We start from the raw sequence: 20,300 nt of genomic DNA on the forward strand, positions 1-20,300 counted from the left end.
GGTATTCTGATCTCACTCTCACCGACCATTTATAAAAGCAGTGATGACTAAAATTCCAATTTCTTATGGCTCCATGAAAACTCTGGAATATTGTCACATCATGCATGAGTAACATTAATTATCAGGTTGTGCATACAGTTGAGAGTCCATGTGCTTGTGCTCATGGTGTTATCAAAGTGAAAAAGGGGGATACTCTAAAATGTAAAATATCATGAAAATTATGACCATCTTTAAGAGATTCCTCCTTTATCTCCAATTTTTCATTCGACATTCCATTTTTATGAAAACGTATTAAATTTACTGCAAAATTAAGTACATCACTACTGATCTTAGGCTTTGGGGAATTGTGCAATTTGACACTGTACCTCAGATCAAATTCCAACTCCATATCACAAACTGCAAATTAGAAAGAGAGAGAGAGACTTCAAGGTTTAATAAGCAGTTGGCTAATAAACTTTAGCCATCTATTCCCCTCCTGGGAAGAGTGCAGTGACTGGAGAACATATTCACAAGTAATCATAGAGCGCCACTCACTTGTGCAACGCTGTATAGAACTGTAGAGATGTGTGTAATTGCATTCAGGACTAGCCTGATAGCAAACAAGCTTAAACATTCACTGGAAATGTAATTGAAACAGTCTTGGAGAGGCCAACATTCCTTTCATTTATTGGAAGGAAACAGCTGTTTACTACTCTTTATTGTAACACGTTCTAAACTCAGTGCAAAGCATGAAACTGAAAAAGATATTTCTATTAAAAAATATATTAACACACACATTATTTGCTGGACATAGTCCATTATCCTGCAGAATCTTGAGAGCCCCACCTTCTCTAAGTAGATGTCCTGATTCACCAATCAGGAGGATGAGTGTCTGTGGTCTTTTTGCATGGGCTCTCTGTATGCTCTAGTGTGACCGACAGAGAAATCACACATTACTGTATGGCCAGTGATGCCACCTACTCAGGCATTCTTAGTTGAGGAGTGCATAATGTTCCGGACAGAAGATGAGACCTGGAAATTCCAAATGTGTCAGAGAGAAGTGAGTCCATGACAGCATTTCTTTTAATTTGAGTGCTGGACTTCAGCCTTCTTCATGTAGTAAAATACACATCTGTGTATGTAGAGATGTAAACTTTCTCTACAAATTCAACAAGGGTGACTGCACTGACTAGCTGTCTCCATTACAGTATAAGGCCACGTCCTTTATTATGTTGACACTGCTAATATACACTCGAGTCCTCATTTTCAGGGCCAGTTTGAAGGGTGCTATGCTCTTGAAGGCTGACATGTAGTCAATGAAAAACATCCTTGAATAGTCATCTCCCTTCACTTCAATGTAAATGAGCTGCAGTAATATGAGGTATCAACAGCTGTTCAGTTTTCCAGTAAACTTGACAGAGGAATTAACTTAAGAAATTAAGAAATTCACCAAGCTGTTTATCCTTTGGCAACGTGGCTGTGATTGACCATCTGAAAATACTAAAGGGTGACAGTTTTGACAAGAATGATGCATGTGTGTGTGTGTGTGCATGCATGTGTCCACCAAACCCTCCTCATGCCTTCCACCTCTCTCACTGACTGCTTCCTGGAAATTAAATGTTGGTTTTCATGCAGTTTTCTAACACTCGACAGTGTAAAAACGGAGGTCTTACTCACTGGTTATACTCTTAGAAAAATTGCACAGCTCTTCCATACATGTGTTTCTCCTTCCCCACAAAATTGCACAGCTCTTCCATACATGTGTTTCTCCTTCCCCACAGGTCCACAGTCTGAGTGCCATTCTTGTTAGAATATTCTGTTACATCAGAAATCAATAACATTACCCACTCTGCACATCTCCACTTTTGAAATATGAACTGTACTTGCCCGTTCCTTTCACTTGTCTCTACTTTTGTTCATGCTCTAGTTACCTTAATAACTACAACACCCTCCTCTTTAGTCTTCCTCTCAAGCCATTGAATAAACTTCTACTGGTCCAGAACTCGACTGTCTGGCGTATCACAAGAACACCTTCCAACAATCATATCACTGCTGCCTAGCAGCAGCTTCACTGGCTTCGCATCAAATATCGTATTGAATACAAGATTCTGCTTCTCTCTTTTAAGACCGTCCATGAAGATCTGAACTCTTGCACTGTTACACAGCAACACAGCATCTCAGAGTCTCAGGTCATCGTCCTCCATCCAGCCAACTATTCCCTCTGCTCTCATGATCACCATGGGCTTCAGGGCCTTTCGCTGCTCTACCCCTCGTCTCTGGAACTCTCTCCCACAACACATATGTGATACTGACTCTCTTTTATGTCTTTTTTGCTTGTTGTCGGACCATCCATCCATTTACCATACCCATTTCAATCCCATTCAGGGTAATGGGTGTCAGCTGAAGCCTATGCCTGCTGTTACCAGGTGAAAGGCAAAGTACACCCTGGACTGGTCTTTCTTTTTGTCATCCTTAGGATCGTCTTCACTCCGCACTCAGTAAGGGAAAAAAAAAAGAATACCCTGCTTTTGTCAGTATTTTCAGCAGCTAATGTGGCTGTGGAATTTAATTTTGGATGGTAGCCTCTTAGCATGAATAAAATATATTCAACTCATCAGCCAGAGAGGTGTTCACACTTGTCACAGAGAGGGTCCTATATTTAAATTACACAATGGTCTGTAGTTAAGTCCATACACGAGTGGAGTTGACCACTTTTAGCTTCCACTTTATTACACTGCTTAGTCCCTGTAATGGCCTTCTACAGACTACAAGCTGATGTCTTGTAATGCAATGTGTCACCTGAGAGCAGCCCTGCATTTGGCTGCAGACAGTCCATGCTGTTAAAGCGAATCATACGACTCTATTTACCCGTGGTTTAAGGAAAATATGATGTTTGCGATGATAGTGTAATTTAGCAGACAGATGCTGCCCAGCAGTACGTCCATCATGCTAGCTAAAGTTGTGCGGGGCAGTGCTTAGTCACCATCAGAAGGAGTGTAGGTTCAGATTATTTGTTCAACTCTTTCATTATGATGATTCTGGTTACCGAGGCCGGTTTTAGGGGGGAGCAGGGGTGAGCTGTGCCCACCCAAACATGCGTCCTGCCCACCCAATCAAAGTTATGGGGATCCTTTATTAGGGCCCGAGCACCTTCAGTGCGAAGGCCCTATTGTATCTGTAGGAATTATTTGTATTTTTTTTATTATTATTAGGGCCCGAGCACCTTCAGTGCGAAGGCCCTATTGTATCTGTAGGAATTTTTTAGGGCCCGAGCACCTTCAGTGCGAAGGCCCTATTGTATTTGCAGGAATTCTTTGTATTATTAGGGCCCGAGCACCTTCAGTGCGAAGGCCCTATTGTATCTGTAGGAATTCTTTGTATTATTTTTCTGACAAAAGGAAGGCCTTTTTGCCCCCCTAAACGTGCCCAAAAAGTCACCAAATTTTGCATGCAAGTCAGGCCTGGCGAAAAATTTGATATTTAATGGTTTACATTAATGGGCGTGGCAAAATGGCTCAACAGCGCCCCCCGGAAAAATTTGTGCCTCAAGCCCCACAATGCGGTTTGTCGTACATGCACGAAAATCGGTACACACCTGTATCAAGGCCCAACTTAAAGAAAAGTCTCTGGGCGTCATGTCGAGAAACCGAACAGGAAGTCGGCCATTTTGAATTAATCGTGTCATTTTGGCGAAATTTATGCCTTCCTTCGGCAGTTAATACGGCCCGAACCGTAACGTGCACCCAGGTGTGTTATACATCAAAATGTGCGTCTCCATCCTCCGACACCACGCATTACTTTTCTCTTTCAAAAGCGTTACCGTGGCGACGCTAGACGCCGAAAGGCGCGCCCACCCTTCATCTGATTGGTTCAGACAGAAAAAACTTTGCGCCTCAAGCCCCTCAATACGGTTTGATGTACATGAACGAAAATCGCTACACACCTGTATCATGTCGCAACTTAAAGAAAAGTCTCTTGGCGCCACGGCCGAAACCGAACAGGAAGTCGGCCATTTTGAACATTCTGAATTAATCGCGTAATTTTGGAGCAATATATGCCATTCCTTCGAGAATTAATACGGCCCGAACCGTATCGTGAACCCAGATGTGTTATACATCAAAATGTGCGTCTCCATCCTGCGACTACACGCATTACTTTTCTCTTTCAAAAGTGTTACCGTGGCGACGCTAGACGCCAACAAGCGCACCCCCCCTTCATCTGATTGGTCCATATTTGATAGTTCCCCAAAAGGCACCAAATTTGGCACGCAAGCCAGGACTGGCGATAAATGTGATATTTCATGGTTTGCATTAATGGGCGTGGCAAAATGGCTCAACAGCGCCCCCCGGAAAACTTTGTGCCTCAAGCCCCACAATACGGTTTGACGTACATGTACCAAAATCGCTATACACCTGTATCATGGCACAGCTTAAAGAAAAGTCTCTTGGAGCCATGGCCGAAACCGAACAGGAAGTCGGCCATTTTGAAATCTGATTGGTCCATATTTGATAGTTCTCCAAAAGTCACCAAATTTTGCATGCAAGACAGACTTGGCGATAAATTTGATATTTCACCGTTTGCATTAATGGGCATGGCCTAACGGCTCAACAGCGCCCCCTAGAATACTTTTCTCTGCCATAACTTTTGAATGGTTTGACATAGGAAGTTGTGGGTGGTGTCATGGGACTCTGTAATGAGTCCTTGACCTTCATTGGCCTGAATTAGCCCCACCCCTTCTTCTGATTGGTTGTCCCTTTTTTCTGCTATAACTTTTGAATGGTTTGACATAGGAAGTCGTGGGTGGTGTCATTGGACTCTGTAATGAGTTCTTAAGCTTCGTTGGCCTTAATTAGCCCCGCCCCTTCTTCTGATTGGTTGTCCCGATTTTCTGCTATAACTTTGGAATGGTTTGACATAGAGAGTCGTGGGTGGTGTCATCAGATTCTTTATGGAGTCCTTGACCTTCATTGGGCTGAATTAGCCCCGCCCCTTCTTCTGATTGGTTGTCCCTTTTTTCTGCTATAACTTTTGAATGGTTTGACATAGGAAGTCGTGGGTGGTATTATGGGACTCTGTAATGAGTTCTTAAGCTTTGTTGGCCTTAATTAGCCCCGCCCCTTCTTCTGATTGGTTGTCCCTTTTTTCTGCTATAACTTTTGAATGGTTTGACATAGGAAGTCGTGGGTGGTGTCATTTCTGATATGCTAATGAAGGGCGGTGGCCCTGAGTGCGAGGGCCCGTTCATCGCTGCTTGCAGCTTTAATTAGGGCCCGAGCACTTGCAGTGCGAAGGCCCTATTGTATCTGTAGGAATTATTTGTATTTTTTTTATTATTAGGGCCCGAGCACTTGCAGTGCGAAGGCCCTATTGTATCTGTAGGAATTATTAGGGCCCGAGCACCTTCAGTGCGAAGGCCCTATTGTATCTGTAGGAATTATTTGTATTTTTTTTATTATTATTCTTATTATTTTTCTGACGAAAGGAGGGCCTTTTTGCCCCCCTAAACGTGCCCAAAAAGTCACCAAATTTTGCGCCCAAACCAGGCCTGGCGAAAAATTTGATATTTAATGGTTTGCATTAATGGGCGTGGCAAAATGGCTCAACAGCGCCCCCTTGAAAACTTTGTGCCTCAAGCCCCACGATACGGTTTGACGTACATGCACGAAAATCGGTACACGCCTGTATCATGACGTAACTTAAAGAAAAGTCTCTTGGCGTCATGCCCGAAACCGAACAGGATGTCGGCCATTTTGAATTAATTGTGTCATTTTGGCGAAATTTATGCCATTCCTTCGGCAGTTAATACGGCCCGAACCGTAACGAGCACCCAGGTGTGTTATACATCAAAATGTGCGTCTCCATCCTCCGACACCACGCATTACTTTTCTCTCTCAAAAGCGTTACCGTGGCGACGCTAGACGCCAAAAAGCGCGCCCACCCTTCATCTGATTGGTTCAGACAGAAAAAACTTTGCGCCTCAAGCCCCATAATACGGTTTGACGTACATGAACGAAAGTCGGTACACACCTGTATCATGTTGCAACTTACAGAAAAGTCTCTTAGCACCATGGTCGAAACCGAACAGGAAGTCGGCCATTTTGAACATTCTGAATGAATCACGTAATTTTGGAGCAATATATGCCATTCCTTCGAGAATTAATACGGCCCGAACCGTAACATGAACCCAGATGTGTTATACATCAAAATGTGCGTCTCTATCCTGCGACTACACGCATTACTTTTCTCTTTCAAAAGTGTTACCGTGGCGACGCTAGACGCCAAAAAGCGCGCCACCCTTCATCTGATTGGTCCATATTTGATAGTTCTCCAAAAGTCACCAAATTTGGCAGGCAAGCCAGGCCTGGCGATACATTTGATATTTCATGGTTTGCATTAATGGGCGTGGCCTAACAGCTCAACAGCGCCCCCTAGAATACTTTTCTCTGCCATAACTTTTGAATGGTTTCACATAGAGAGTCGTGGGTGGTGTCATGGGACTCTGTAATGAGTCCTTAAGCTTCGTTGGCCTTAATTAGCCCCGCCCCTTCTTCTGATTGGTTGTCCCGATTTTCTGCTATAACTTTTGAATGGTTTGACATAGAGAGTCGTGGGTGGTGTCATCAGATTCTTTATGGAGTCCTTGACCTTCATTGGCCTGAATTAGCCCCGCCTCTTCTTCTGATTGGTTGTCCCTTTTTTCTGCTGTAACTTTTTAATGGTTTGACATAGGAAGTCGTGGGTGATGTCATGGGACTTTGTACTGAGTTCTTAAGCTTCGTTGGCCTTAATTAGCCCCGCCCCTTCTTCTGATTGGTTGTCCCGATTTTCTGCCATAACTTTTGAATGGTTTAACATAGAGAGTCGTGGGTGGTGTCATGGGACTCGATATTGAGTCCTTGACCTTCATTGGCCTGAATTAGCCCCGCCCCTTCTTCTGATTGGTTGTCCCGATTTTCTGCCATAACTTTTGAATGGTTTGACATAGAGAGTCGTGGGTGGTGTCTTTTCTGATATGCTTATGGGGGGGCGGTGGCCGTGAGTGCGAGGGCCCGTTCATCGCTGCTTGCAGCTTTAATTCTTCTTCTTCTTCTTCTTATTGTTCTGACAAAAGGAGGGCCTTTTTGCCCCCCTAAACGTGCCCAAAAAGTCACCAAATTTTGCATGCAAGTCAGGCCGGGCGAAAAATTTGATATTTAATGGTTTACATTAATGGGCGTGGCAAAATGGCTCAACAGCGCCCCCTTGAAAACTTTGTGCCTCAAGCCCCACGATACGTTTTGACGTACATGCACGAAAATCGGTACACACCTGTATCATGGCCCAACTTAAAGAAAAGTCTCTGGGCGTCATGTCGAGAAACCGAACAGGAAGTCGGCCATTTTGAATTAATCGTGTCATTTTGGCGAAATTTATGCCTTCCTTCGGCAGTTAATACGGCCCGAACCGTAACGTGCACCCAGGTGTGTTATACATCAAAATGTGCGTCTCCATCCTCCGACACCACGCATTACTTTTCTCTTTCAAAAGTGTTACCGTGGCGACGCTAGACGCCGAAAAGCGCGCCCACCCTTCATCTGATTGGTTCAGACAGAAAAAACTTTGCGCCTCAAGCCCCACAATACGGTTTGACGTACATGAACGAAAATCGCTACACACCTGTATCATGTCGCAACTTAAAGAAAAGTCTCTTGGCGCCATGGCCGAAACAGAACAGGAAGTCGGCCATTTTGAACATTCTGAATTAATCGCGTAATTTTGGAGCAATATATGCCATTCCTTCGAGAATTAATACGGCCCGAGCCGTATCGTGAACCCAGATGTGTTATACATCAAAATGTGCGTCTCCATCCTGCGACTACACGCATTACTTTTCTCTTTCAAAAGTGTTACCGTGGCGACGCTAGACGCCAACAAGCGCACCCCCCCTTCATCTGATTGGTCCATATTTGATAGTTCCCCAAAAGGCACCAAATTTGGCATGCAAGCCAGGCCTGGCGATAAATTTGATATTTCATGGTTTGCATTAATGGGCGTGGCAAAATGGCTCAACAGCGCCCCCCGGAAAACTTTGTGCCTCAAGCCCCACAATACGGTTTGACGTACATGCACGAAAATCGCTACACACCTGTATCATGACACAACTTAAAGAAAAGTCTCTTGGAGCCATGGCCGAAACCGAACAGGAAGTCGGCCATTTTGAAATCTGATTGGTCCATATTTGATAGTTCTCCAAAAGTCACCAAATTTTGCATGCAAGACAGACTTGGCGATAAATTTGATATTTCATGGTTTGCATTAATGGGCGTGGCCTAATGGCTCAACAGCGCCCCCTAGAATACTTTTATCTGCCAAAACTTTTGAATGGTTTGACATAGGAAGTTGTGGGTGGTGTCATGGGACTCTGTAATGAGTCCTTAAGCTTCGTTGGCCTTAATTAGCCCCGCCCCTTCTTCTGATTGGTTGTCCCGATTTTCTGCTATAACATTGGAATGGTTTGACATAGGAAGTCGTGGGTGGTGTCATGGGACTCTGTAATGAGTTCTTAAGCTTCGTTGGCCTTAATTAGCCCCGCCCTTTCTTCTGATTGGTTGTCCCGATTTTCTGCTATAACTTTGGAATGGTTTGACATAGAGAGTCCCGCTTCCTGATTCAAACGTCTGCTGGCCCCGCCCCCCGACCAATCAGTGGCGAGTAGGGTGATGACGGCCCCGCCCCCCGACCAATCAGTGGCGAGTATGGTGATGACGGCCCCGCCCCCCGACCAATCAGTGGCGAGTAGGGTGATGACGGCCCCGCTCCCCGACCAATCAGCTGCCTGTAATATGGTGTCATGCTCTCGCGCTGACTCCCGCTTCCTGATTCAAACGTCTGCCGGCCCCGCCCCCCGACCAATCAGTGGCGAGTAGGGTGATGACGGCCCCGCCCCCCGACCAATCAGTGGCGAGTAGGGTGCTGACGGCCCCGCCCCCCGACCAATCAGCTGTTGTAATGTGGTTACGTCAGAAATAGTCCCGTGCTCAGCCCGGTTAGAACCTCGGTAGAATGGTTACAGAAAGAGTAATATATAAAATAGTAGTGTTTTACTAATATTTATACCTTACAAATATTTTAAAAATTAGGAAAAAATGGTTCCAGATATTTTATCGCTATTTTGGTCTCTCATAAGCTAGTAAGTCACAGCAGTACCTAAGCTGACATGTAGCTCAGCCAGATCATTGGTGTCTTTGGTTCCTGAGGTTGAGAGTTTGAGCCTGGCTGAATTCTGAATTTTTTGTGAGCAATTTTTGTCACCAAAGTCACCAGATTTTGCATTCAAGCCAGGCCTGGTGATACATTTGATATTTCATGGTTTGCATTAATGGGCGTTGCCTAACGGCTCAACAGCGCCCCCTAGAATACTTTTCTCTGCCATAACTTTTGAATGGTTTGACATAAAGAGTCGTGGGTGGTGTCATGGGACTCGGTATTGAGTCCTTGACCTTCATTGGCCTGAATTAGCCCCACCCCTTCTTCAGATTGGTTGTCCCGATTTTCTGCCATAACTTTTGAATGCTTTGACATAGAGAGTCGTGGGTGGTGCCATCAGACTCTGTATGGAGTCCCTGACCTTCATTGGCCTGAATTAGCCCTGCCCCTTCTTCTGATTGGTGGTTCCTTTTTTCTGCTATAACTTTTGAATGGTTTGACATAGAGAGTCGTGGGTGGTGTCATTTCTGATATGCTTATGGGGGGCGGTGGACGTGAGTGCGAGGGCCCGTTCATCGCTGCTTGCAGCTTTAATTATTCTTATTATTTTTCTGACGAAAGGAGGGCCTTTTTGCCCCCCTAAACGTGCCCAAAAAGTCACCAAATTTTGCACCCAAGTCAGGCCTGGCGAAAAATTTGATATTTAATGGTTTGCATTAATGGGCGTGGTAAAATGGCTCAACAGCGCCCCCCGGAAAACTTTGTGCCTCAAGCCCCATGATACGGTTTGACGTACATGCACGAAAATCGGTACACGCCTGTATCATGACGTAACTTAAAGAAAAGTCTCTTGGCGTCATGCCCGAAACCGAACAGGATGTCGGCCATTTTGAATTAGTCGTGTCATTTTGGCGAAATTTATGCCATTCCTTCGGCAGTTAATACAGCCCGAACCGTAACGAGCCCCCAAGTGTGTTATACATCAAAATGTGCGTCTCAATCATCTGACACCACGCATTACTTTTCTCTCTCAAAAGCGTTACCGTGGCGACGCTAGACGCCAAAAAGCGCGCCCACCCTTCATCTGATTGGTTCAGACAGAAAAAACTTTGCGCCTCAAGCCCCATAATACGGTTTGACGTACATGAACGAAAATCGGTACACACTTGTATCATGTCGCAACTTAAAGAAAAGTCTCTTGGCACCATGGTCGAAACCGAACAGGAAGTCGGCCATTTTGAACATTCTGAATTAATCACGTAATTTTGGAGCAATATATGCCATTCCTTCGAGAATTAATACGGCCCGAACCGTATCATGAACCCAGATGTGTTATACATCAAAATGTGCGTCTCCATCCTGCGACTACGCGCATTACGTTTCTCTTTCAAAAATGTTACCGTGGCGACGCTAGATGCCAAAAAGCGCGCCCCCCCTTCATCTGATTGGTCCATATTTGATAGTTCCCCAAAAGTCACCAAATTTTGCATGCAAGTCAGGCCTGGCGATAAATTTGAAATTTAATGGTTTGCATTAATGGATGTGGCAAAATGGCTCAACAGCGCCCCCCGGAAAACTTTGTGCCTCAAGCCCCACAATACGGTTTGACGTACATGAACGAAAATCACTAAACACCTGTATCATGTCGCAACTTAAAGAAAAGTCTCTTGGCGCCATGGCCGCAACCGAACAGGAAGTCAGCCATTTTGAATTAATTGTGTAATTTTGGCGCAATTTATGCCATTCCTTCGGCAATTAATACGGCCCAAACCGTAACGTGCACCCAGGTGTGTTATACATCAAAATGTGCGTCTACATCCTGCGACTACGCGCATTATTTTTCTCTTTCAAAAGTGTTACCGTGGCGACGCTAGACGCCAAAAGGCGCGCCCCCCTTCATCTGATTGGTCCATATTTGATAGTTCTCCAAAAGTCACCAAATTTTGCATGCAAGCCAGGCCTGGTGATAAATTTGATATTTCATGGCTTGCATTAATGGGCGTGGCCTAACGGCTCAACAGCGCCCCCTAGAATACTTTTCACTGCCATAACTTTTGAATGGTTTAACATAGAGAGTCGTGGGTGGTGTCATGGGACTCTGTAATGAGTCCTCAAGCTTCGTTGGCCTTAATTAGCCCCGCCCCTTCTTCTGATTGGTTGTCCCGATTTTCTGCTATAACTTTGGAATGGTTTGACATAGAGAGTCGTGGGTGGTGTCATCAGATTCTGTATGGAGTCCTTGACCTTCATTGGCCTGAATTAGCCCCGCCCCTTCTTCTGATTGGTTGTCCCTTTTTTCTGCTATAATTTTTGAATGGTTTGACATAGGAAGTCGTGGTGTCATTTCTGATATGCTTATGGGGGGGGTGGCCGTGAGTGCGAGGGCCCGTTCATTGCTGCTTGCAGCTTTAATTTTTTTTTTTATTATTATTTTTCTGACAAAAGGAAGGCCTTTTTGCCCCCCTAAACGTGCCCAAAAAGTCACCAAATTTTGCATGCAAACCAGGCCTGGCGAAAAATTTGATATTTTATGGTTTGCATTAATGGGAGTGGCAAAATGGCTCAACAGCGCCCCCCGGAAAACTTTGTGCCTCAAGCCCCACGATACGGTTTGTCGTACATGCACGAAAATCGGGACACACCTGTATCATGGGGCAACTTAAAGAAAAGTCTCTTGGAGTCATGCCCGAAACCGAACAGGAAGTCGGCCATTTTGAATTAATCGTGTCACTTTGGCGCAATTTATGCCATTCCTTCGGCAGTTAATACGGCCCGAACCGTAACGTGCCCCCAAGTGTGTTATACATCAAAATGTGCGTCTCCATCCTGCGACAACACGCATTACTTTTCTCTTTCAAAAGCGTTACCGTGGCGACGCTAGACGCCAAAAAGCGCGCCCACCCTTCATCTGGTTGGTTCAGACCGAAAAAACTTTGCGCCTCAAGCCCCAGAATACGGTGTGACGTACATGAACGAAAATCGGTACACACCTGTATCATGTCGCAACTTAAAGAAAAGTCTCTTGGCGCCATGGCCGAAACCGAACAGGAAGTCGGCCATTTTGAACATTCTGAATTAATCACGTAATTTTGGAGCAATATATGCCATTCCTTCGAGAATTAATACGGCCCGAACCCTATCGTGAACCCAGATGTGTTATACGTACAAATGTGCGTCTCCATCCTGCGACTACACGCATTACTCTTCTCTTTCAAAAGTGTTACCGTGGCGACGCTAGACGCCAAAAAGCGTGCCCCCCCTTCATCTGATTGGTCCATATTTGATAGTTCCCCAAAAGGCACCAAAATTGGCATGCAAGCCAGGCCTGGCGATAAATTTGATATTTCATGGTTTGCATTAATGGGCGTGGCAAAATGGCTCAACAGCGCCCCCCGGAAAACTTTGTGCCTCAAGCCCTACAATACGGTTTGACGTACATGCACGAAAATCGCTACACACCTGTATCATGGCACAACTTAAAGAAAAGTCTCTTGGAGCCATGGCCGAAACCGAACAGGAAGTCGGCCATTTTGAAATCTGATTGGTCCATATTTGATAGTTCTCCAAAAGTCACCAAATTTGGCATGCAATACAGACTTGGCGATAAATTTGATATTTCATGGTTTGCATTAATGGGCGTGGCCTAACGGCTCAACAGCGCCCCCTAGAATACTTTTCTCTGCCATAACTTTTGAATGGTTTGACATAGGAAGTCGTGGGTGGTATCATGGGACTCTGTAATGAGTCCTTAAGCTTCGTTGGCCTTAATTAGCCCCGCCCCTTCTTCTGATTGGTTGTCCCGATTTTCTGCTATAACTTTTGAATGGTTTGACATAGAGAGTCGTGGGTGGTGTCATCAGATTCTGTATGGAGTCCTTGACCTTCATTGGCCTGAATTAGCCCCGCCCCTTCTTCTGATTGGTTGTCCCTTTTTTCTGCTATAACTTTTGAATGGTTTGACATAGGAAGTCGTGGGTGGTGTCTTTTCTGATATGCTTATGGGGGGCGGTGGCCGTGAGTGCGAGGGCCCGTTCATCGCTGCTTGCAGCTTTAATTTTTTTTATAATTCTATTTTTTTATAAATATAAAAGAATATCACAGAATAACTGTACCGTTTCTGATTGGGTGGGCACTGCGCATCATTTTTAGACACAACAATGAACGCATACCGTAAAGGTTGTGTCTCGGCGGAGGGACCTGGCGTCAGCACACAGAGCACACAATGAAGGCTGATTTATGGTTCCGCGTTACACCAACGCAGAATGGTGCGCGTCGCCGTAAGCTACGCCGTACCCTACGGCGTAGCCGTGGCTCCAGAGCACCGCCACCTGCACAGGCGCTCTCCGAAGGCGGAGAGCGCCTGTGTGGGTGGCGGTGCTGCGGTGGCGTGCAGGCTCTGGAGCCCACAGCCTGCCGCGGGACCTTTTAAATCAACAAAGAGCCTACGCTGTAGGGTACGATTGATTGATAAAAAAAAAAAGCAAACAAAAAAAAAGCAAAAAGCATAAAATAAATGCAGCCTCAACAGGGCACAAGCTAGAATCCTATTTGTGCCGGTGTTCTGCCATTTTTTGCTGCTTTGCCAAAAATGCTAGCTAATGGTTTTCTACCTTTGCAGAGCAACAATTTTTGTGTTTTGTTTTTTTCTGTGTTTTTTTCCCTAGCCCACTTCCTTTGCCCCCAAGTGGTCCTTGTCTCTTGCCAGGCCGTTATTGTAAATAAGAATGTGTTCTTAATGACCTGCCTGGTTAAATAAAGGCCAATGACTGAATGAATATCAAATAAAGCGATAGAATTGGGTTTTTTTCTCTTTATCGTATAATGTTCACATTGTGTAATGCAATTCATGTTATGGGCAGTGTATTTTGATGGATCAAATACTCAACATCCCATATTTTCCATTTTACATCGTGCAAGAAATGATTGGCGTGGCAATCAAACTTTGAAACTCGACTGTGCGCATGCGCAGAACCAGAAAGTAGCATTTCTTGGCAGGTAGCAAGGATTGGCAGAACACCGGCCCCAAGTCCGGGTAAATGCAGAGGGTAGTGTCAGGAAGGGCAATTGAGTTAGCATACTGTTGGTCAAAGAAGGAGAAGATAGATGAACTGATATGACGATAGCATAGTTTTCTATGCATTTCGGGGGTTTGACCCCCCAAAATTTCGCCCACCCTACATTTCAGTCTGCCCACCTTAGTGGGTCTCACTAAATCCGGCCCTGCTGGTTACATTTCTTCTAAACATCATTTGATAGCATGCTTATGGTGACATTGAGTGATTTGCAAAATGTTGGCAGGCAGAAGTTTTTGTATTTCTCCTTCTTGAAAGGAGATACATATGCTGTTTAAATCAGACAAAAATCCACAGTTTCTCTCTTTGACCGCTGGCCAATAGAAGGACAGTGTCCAGGTGTTACTGTCTATTTCACTTCTCCTGCAGTTTCAATACTGCAATTTCTACGCTGTCCTGCCGGGTCATTCAGACCGCTGCAATGACTGCAAAAGTATGCAAAAATAAATAAGCAGATGACATGACAGCCAAGTCCTCCAGATAAGGAAAACAGTGTCAACAAAGTAACACTCCTCGCTTCCTTGGGTTCCTCAGCATTTTCCTTCTCTCTTTTTTGTCTTCTGATGAAATGAATCATATTAAAATCCCTGATATCATGAATTGGTATTCATGCCCTGATACATGCTGTTTAACTCTTGATGATCAGAAGTAGCTGCACTGTAATTTCACTTTGATAATTACAGACAGCTAGATTAGTTTCTTTTGTGGATTTATCACTACTTTGTTTCTTTCTTTGCATCACAAAATGTCACAAATGTAACTAATCTGACTAAAAAAATGCAGTAATTTAAGTAATAGTGACACACTAGCATTAGCCTGACATTTTATAATTACATATTTGAAAAATAGTCCTTGGTCTAGAATAACGCTCACACATCACTTGGTTTCTTTGAACGAGTGATTTACCACATTATATTACACTGACAAAACATTTTATTTTTGAAGAATGTGCCTCCCAATATCATATACAAACATCTTTTTCAGGATGATTACCTATGTGGAAGTCTTCGTCTTCATATATCACTTCTGCATTGTCCACAACAGGAGGAGGAGGACACTTCTTCAGACGGTACGCTGGAACAAGAAGAGGGAAAATGTTGAGCCTCTGAGGCATCCTATTGGTTTCAAGCTGACAAAAAGATGGATCCAGTCCACACCAGCATCATTATATTAGCATATTTGCTTTGGGATGGAGTGCAGAGATTTTTGTCCCCTAAAACACATGACTATAGCTATGAACACAGATCTCAGTTAATTTTCTTAATTTTGTTGCCCCAGAATATTCAAATGGCATGACTGTAAATAAGCACTGCAGTTCTCTGGAGAGGGCATCCATGTGTAGAAAGGGACAGTGGAAGTGATTTGTGTTTATTTTCTTAATATCAAGGCAGCTCTTTAAGTGCAGTCATGCTTGAATTATGCTGTTAGAGGGAATCTGACTTTGACATAAGGTTTCGTGTTCCTCAGATTGTCCCGGCAGTCATGAGTGTAAAGCCAGGGCACTGTGCATTGAACCAGAAACAGGGTTTTAAATGTAATAGTGCATTTAAAGCCTGTATGTGCCAGGTCCCTGAATAAACATAATGTACCTGCACACAGGTCAGCCTGACTGATGAAAATGTTTAAGACAGGATATTGCATGTCGCTCTAAGTCAATAAGAGGAGAAAATCTGACGTGGTGCTCATTCTGTCATAACGTACTTGAGCATGATCTTATTTAAAAGAGAACAACAGTACCAACATCTGAAAGTAATGCATGCAAATGATGCACTATTTACAACATACAAAAATGCATGGTTCTTAATTTTGAATGTCCCCTTAAAAAGGAACCTATCCTTTTTTAAATCCTTCAACCACAAGGAATGAATTCACACTCCCAAAAATGTGAATTATCGCCATCCAAAATATACTGTATATACACAGTGATCAGACTTGAAACTGTAATTTTTCATCAAATGAGGAACCTGACAAGGTAAAGCAGCACAAAAATAGTAACAATGAAGAAAGAAAATAAATCCGAAAACACCCAGAGCTGGACAGAGGTTGTAACTGAAGAGCATTCACAGACATTTCAATAGCAACATGCATATTCAAGAACAGTTTGGAGTGTTTGGGATTCTGTAGTAATCTAAATAAAATTGTAGCTCCCACATTAAAAGTCTAAACTCAAGAGTGGAGTCAGACCCTCAGAAATGTTCCCTGTTGAAATTAGATCACACATGACAGATCTTCAGAGTAAGATGTAATCGCATTGTAACAGAAAAGAGGAAAACAAAAAGCTTAAGCATTCATCTCTATACCTTTTTTTGTTTTAGAAAAGATTCCTTGTAGCTTTTACTGCTATTACTAACACTGCAGCACTTAATACATATGAAATAATCCTAGTGACAACATTTTCTTGACAAAAGAAAGAAAAAAACAGATAATGTGTAAAAGTGTCAAAAATAAATACTCTTGTGCGTTTGGTTACCTTGGAAGTTGAGAATAAAGAATCCTCCAGTGGAGAAGTCAGAGTGAAAGCGGATCAGAACTTTTGAGCTGGCACTGTAGGCCGACTCTAACGCTGTGTTGCCACTGAAGACTCCCAGCTGAGGACTAGAAGTATCAGGACCATCCCTAAACAGAGAAAGTTGGAAACTTTTAAAACGGGTCAATCATTTTTTTCATTTCTTATATGTGACAATTTCTGACAGTGAAAAGGGGAAAAAACAACACTGTGGCAAAATAATCAAGAATGTTCTAAAAATGATCTAGTTACAATGTACAGCACAAACACATGCTTTTAACATTTCAGTATTAAACGTAAACTTAAATTTACTGTATTTCCAAGTCCAACACAAGAAAAGCAGTAAAATTGCTTAAAATTGGAAACAAACTCTGTTACTGTAAATATCTAATCTCATAGGTGAAGAGCTAATTTACAAATGATGTGCAGTCATGTTTTTTCCATGATTAATGTTATGACCATCACAATATCCAAGGGAAAGGGAAAGGGGCTTACAGAGATGGCTTGGCCACAGTATAAGTCATGTGATGTCATGGTGTCATGATGAAGTCATGGTGAAACCTTCAACTCGATAGCTTAAATTTGTTTCAATAACAGAGTTTTCTTGGATTTTTTTTCGTCCTTGTTAACTGCTGAGAAAACACCTAAAAGCATATGAACACATCCTTCTTACTATCTTTTTACTCACAAGCAAGATCCTGTGGCTGCCTAATAAAGTTTTGAGCATGGGTGCCAAAACTTTTGCTTGCTACCATGGCACATGAGAAATTGATTATCACCAATTATCACAATTATACCGACACAAAAGAAAACAAACTATTGACTGCTGTTAAATATCAGGGCGGTGTTGGTGGGATTGCATCAAAAAGGTAGCAGGTCGGACTCTGAAACGCTCAAGAACATCTTGTGCAGAATTACTTTCACCAAATAAATTTAATTGGATGAAGTGAGATACAAAAACAAGTCTGGATAAAATAAAACAGATATCTGGTAAATCGATGTGCTTTTTCACTAAATGGCTGGTAACTAGACTTAGTTTTATTTCTTTCCACAAACATAAAGCAAGTGTATTGAACAAATGCCACAGAATAAAGGCTTAAATGTGCTCCTTAAATATTAAATGTTACTAAAAGGTTATTTTTTTTAAACATTTTTAAATGCCCGGTTTTAGGTTTTTAATGAACATGCCACTGGATTAAACAAGGGTTTTAAAATTTTAATTCGTGAGGAGTGCCTGGGATCTCTTGGCTCGTCAATAATTCAAGGTTTTCTGAAGGTGTTTGGAGCTCATTTGGAGGATCAGAAGTGTGTTCCTTGAGTCATCTAAATCCAAATTAAATACAAATGTAGTTTTTGCTTTATTTTACATATTGAAATTTTTACCAAGTGAGCTATACACACACGGGTACTATACACAAAAGCTTTATATATTAACAACATACGAGCTCAGACAGGCTACAACATACAACCGTTTTCACTGTGTCATTATAAAACAAACATAAAGGCAAACAGGAAAAAAAACAACATCCATCCATCCAGGGCCGCCGCAAGGGGTGTGCGAACCGTGTGACCGCACGGGGCCTCGCGCTATGGGCCGTTTTTTTTTTTTTTTTTTCTTCCCCTTATAAATATCAACAGTCACGTTCCATTACAGACCTAAATGTGTACTAGTCTGTGCATATCAATAAATATGTGCAATGATGCGCGTGTCTGTTGTTCAATACAACTGATCAGACCAAGCGCAGACACAAGCTGCTCTGATCCAGACGGGTGGTGTTGGAACAAACTGTCACACAATGTCGAGAGAACGAGACAGATTCAGGAAATTTCCATCAGGGGATGAAAAAAGAAAAAAAAACAAAAGAAAATGGAAGAGTTTAATGCCTCTCTGAAAGGCTTGTTTGATAAATTTGTTACAAAAATCACCGATCCGACTGGGTCTCAAGCAGCCGTGGGGCCCCGGGTTGAGGCAAGAGATGATGATGAGGCAGGGGAAGGTATCCAGTATTTTGCTAATTGGAGAGTTAAAATTGCGCATATAGACACCCGATCCGACCCGAAAAACCCCCAAAATGTTGCACGTGCTCGCTACGCTCACGCGCAAAGGGCCCCCCCCAGCCATTTCGCAAAGGGCCTCGCAAATCTCCCAGGCGGCTCTGCATCCATCCATTATCTATACCCGCTTTATCCTTTGCAGGGTAGCGGGGGTCTGCTGGAGTCTAAACCAGCTCATTACAAGCAAGAGGCAGGGGCACACCCTGGACAGGTTGCCAGTCTATCCCGGAAAACAACAACATATGTTTGGGAAATACTAAGTAGCACCATGTTTAAATAGCTTGTAGAGAGAGATTTGGCAGAAGTAGTCAATTCTTTCATGACTTCATCAGCCTCTCACATTGTTATGGGGGAATGTCGCCCCATTCCTCTTCACAACATTGCTTCAGTTCATTCATGTTTTTTTTCAATGCCAGTGTATTTTTTTCAACTAGGTTGATGTCTGGACTTTGACTCGGCCACTTCAAAATCCTGATTATTTTATCTTTCACTTGTTCTGATGTCGGTGTGCTTCAGATCATTGTCCTGTTGGATGACCCACTTTGAACCAAGCTTTCGCTGTTGCACAGATGGCCACACACTTGCCCCGAGCATACTGTGGTATACTCAGACATTGATGGTCAACTCAATATCTACAAGGTGCCAGCGTCCTGCAGCTGGTAAACAGCACCAATCATCACCCAATCCATCGCTGTGCTCCACATCAGCACCAAAGATGGAGCTAGGCTTTAAGGCCAAGCAACTCCACTTTGGTTTCTTCTATCCAGAGGATGTTTTTTGAGAAGTTTTGGTGTTTTTTTTTTCCATTTTACAAACCTCAGACATGCTTCCATGTCCTTTATCGACAGAAGAAGCTTTTTCTTGTTCACTCTTCTATGGACTTTAAGATTTCACTGGCCAGTGAGACCTGAGATGTAGATCTTGAATGTTTTCCACTTGTGAATATTCTGTCTCGCTGTACAACGTTTAACTCTAAAATGTTTGGAAATTATCTTTCTAAGCCTTTCCAGATTGACTCCATCAACAACTGCTTCTCTCAAACCATTGCTTATGTACAATAGCAGTGTGTTAACACACCAGCAAACTGCAGAAACATCTTCCCCTACAGAAGCTCTGCACACCTGCTGATGATCAGTTAATTTAAAGCTGATGATAAGCATCACCTGGCAACAACTAATCCTCTAAAACCCCACAGCAGTGGTAAGGGAGTGCTAAGTATTGCCCATATGTCTTTTTTTTTAAAACTTTGTTTTTGTGATTTAAATAATGGCAAGGTGAAAAATGAGTGAATGAGACACTCAAGTGTATTATTAACAATTAAATTTGTTTTTACTTCATTTCTAAACAGTGCAACTGAAAACGAGGCACAGATAACAGCAAAAATAACAGATTAATAATGCATATCATGAACAACAACCAAATAAATTATCATCATTATAATTCTCCATAAAGTGAAAATAGTGGAACCTTTGTTTCATTTACATAATAATCTGATGTTTTAA

The 20,300-nt window shown here is 43.1% G+C and overlaps 1 protein-coding gene across 1 annotated transcript in view; it reads right to left on the bottom strand.

Annotated features, from left to right (window-relative positions):
* The window catches only part of LOC133463077 (CUB and sushi domain-containing protein 1-like), a 604,241-nt gene that overhangs the window by 84,933 nt on the left and 499,008 nt on the right, over positions 1 to 20,300 (bottom strand). Inside the window, exons 46-47 of the mRNA XM_061744534.1 lie at positions 16,708 to 16,853; positions 15,231 to 15,311 (exon numbers count right to left, since the gene is read on the bottom strand). Of these exons, the coding sequence (XP_061600518.1) occupies positions 15,231 to 15,311; positions 16,708 to 16,853 (227 nt within the window). The remainder of the gene's footprint in view (positions 1 to 15,230; positions 15,312 to 16,707; positions 16,854 to 20,300) is intronic.

This window comes from Cololabis saira, chromosome 2 (genome assembly GCF_033807715.1).
Source record: "Cololabis saira isolate AMF1-May2022 chromosome 2, fColSai1.1, whole genome shotgun sequence".
Classification (NCBI taxonomy): Eukaryota; Metazoa; Chordata; class Actinopteri; order Beloniformes; family Belonidae; genus Cololabis; species Cololabis saira.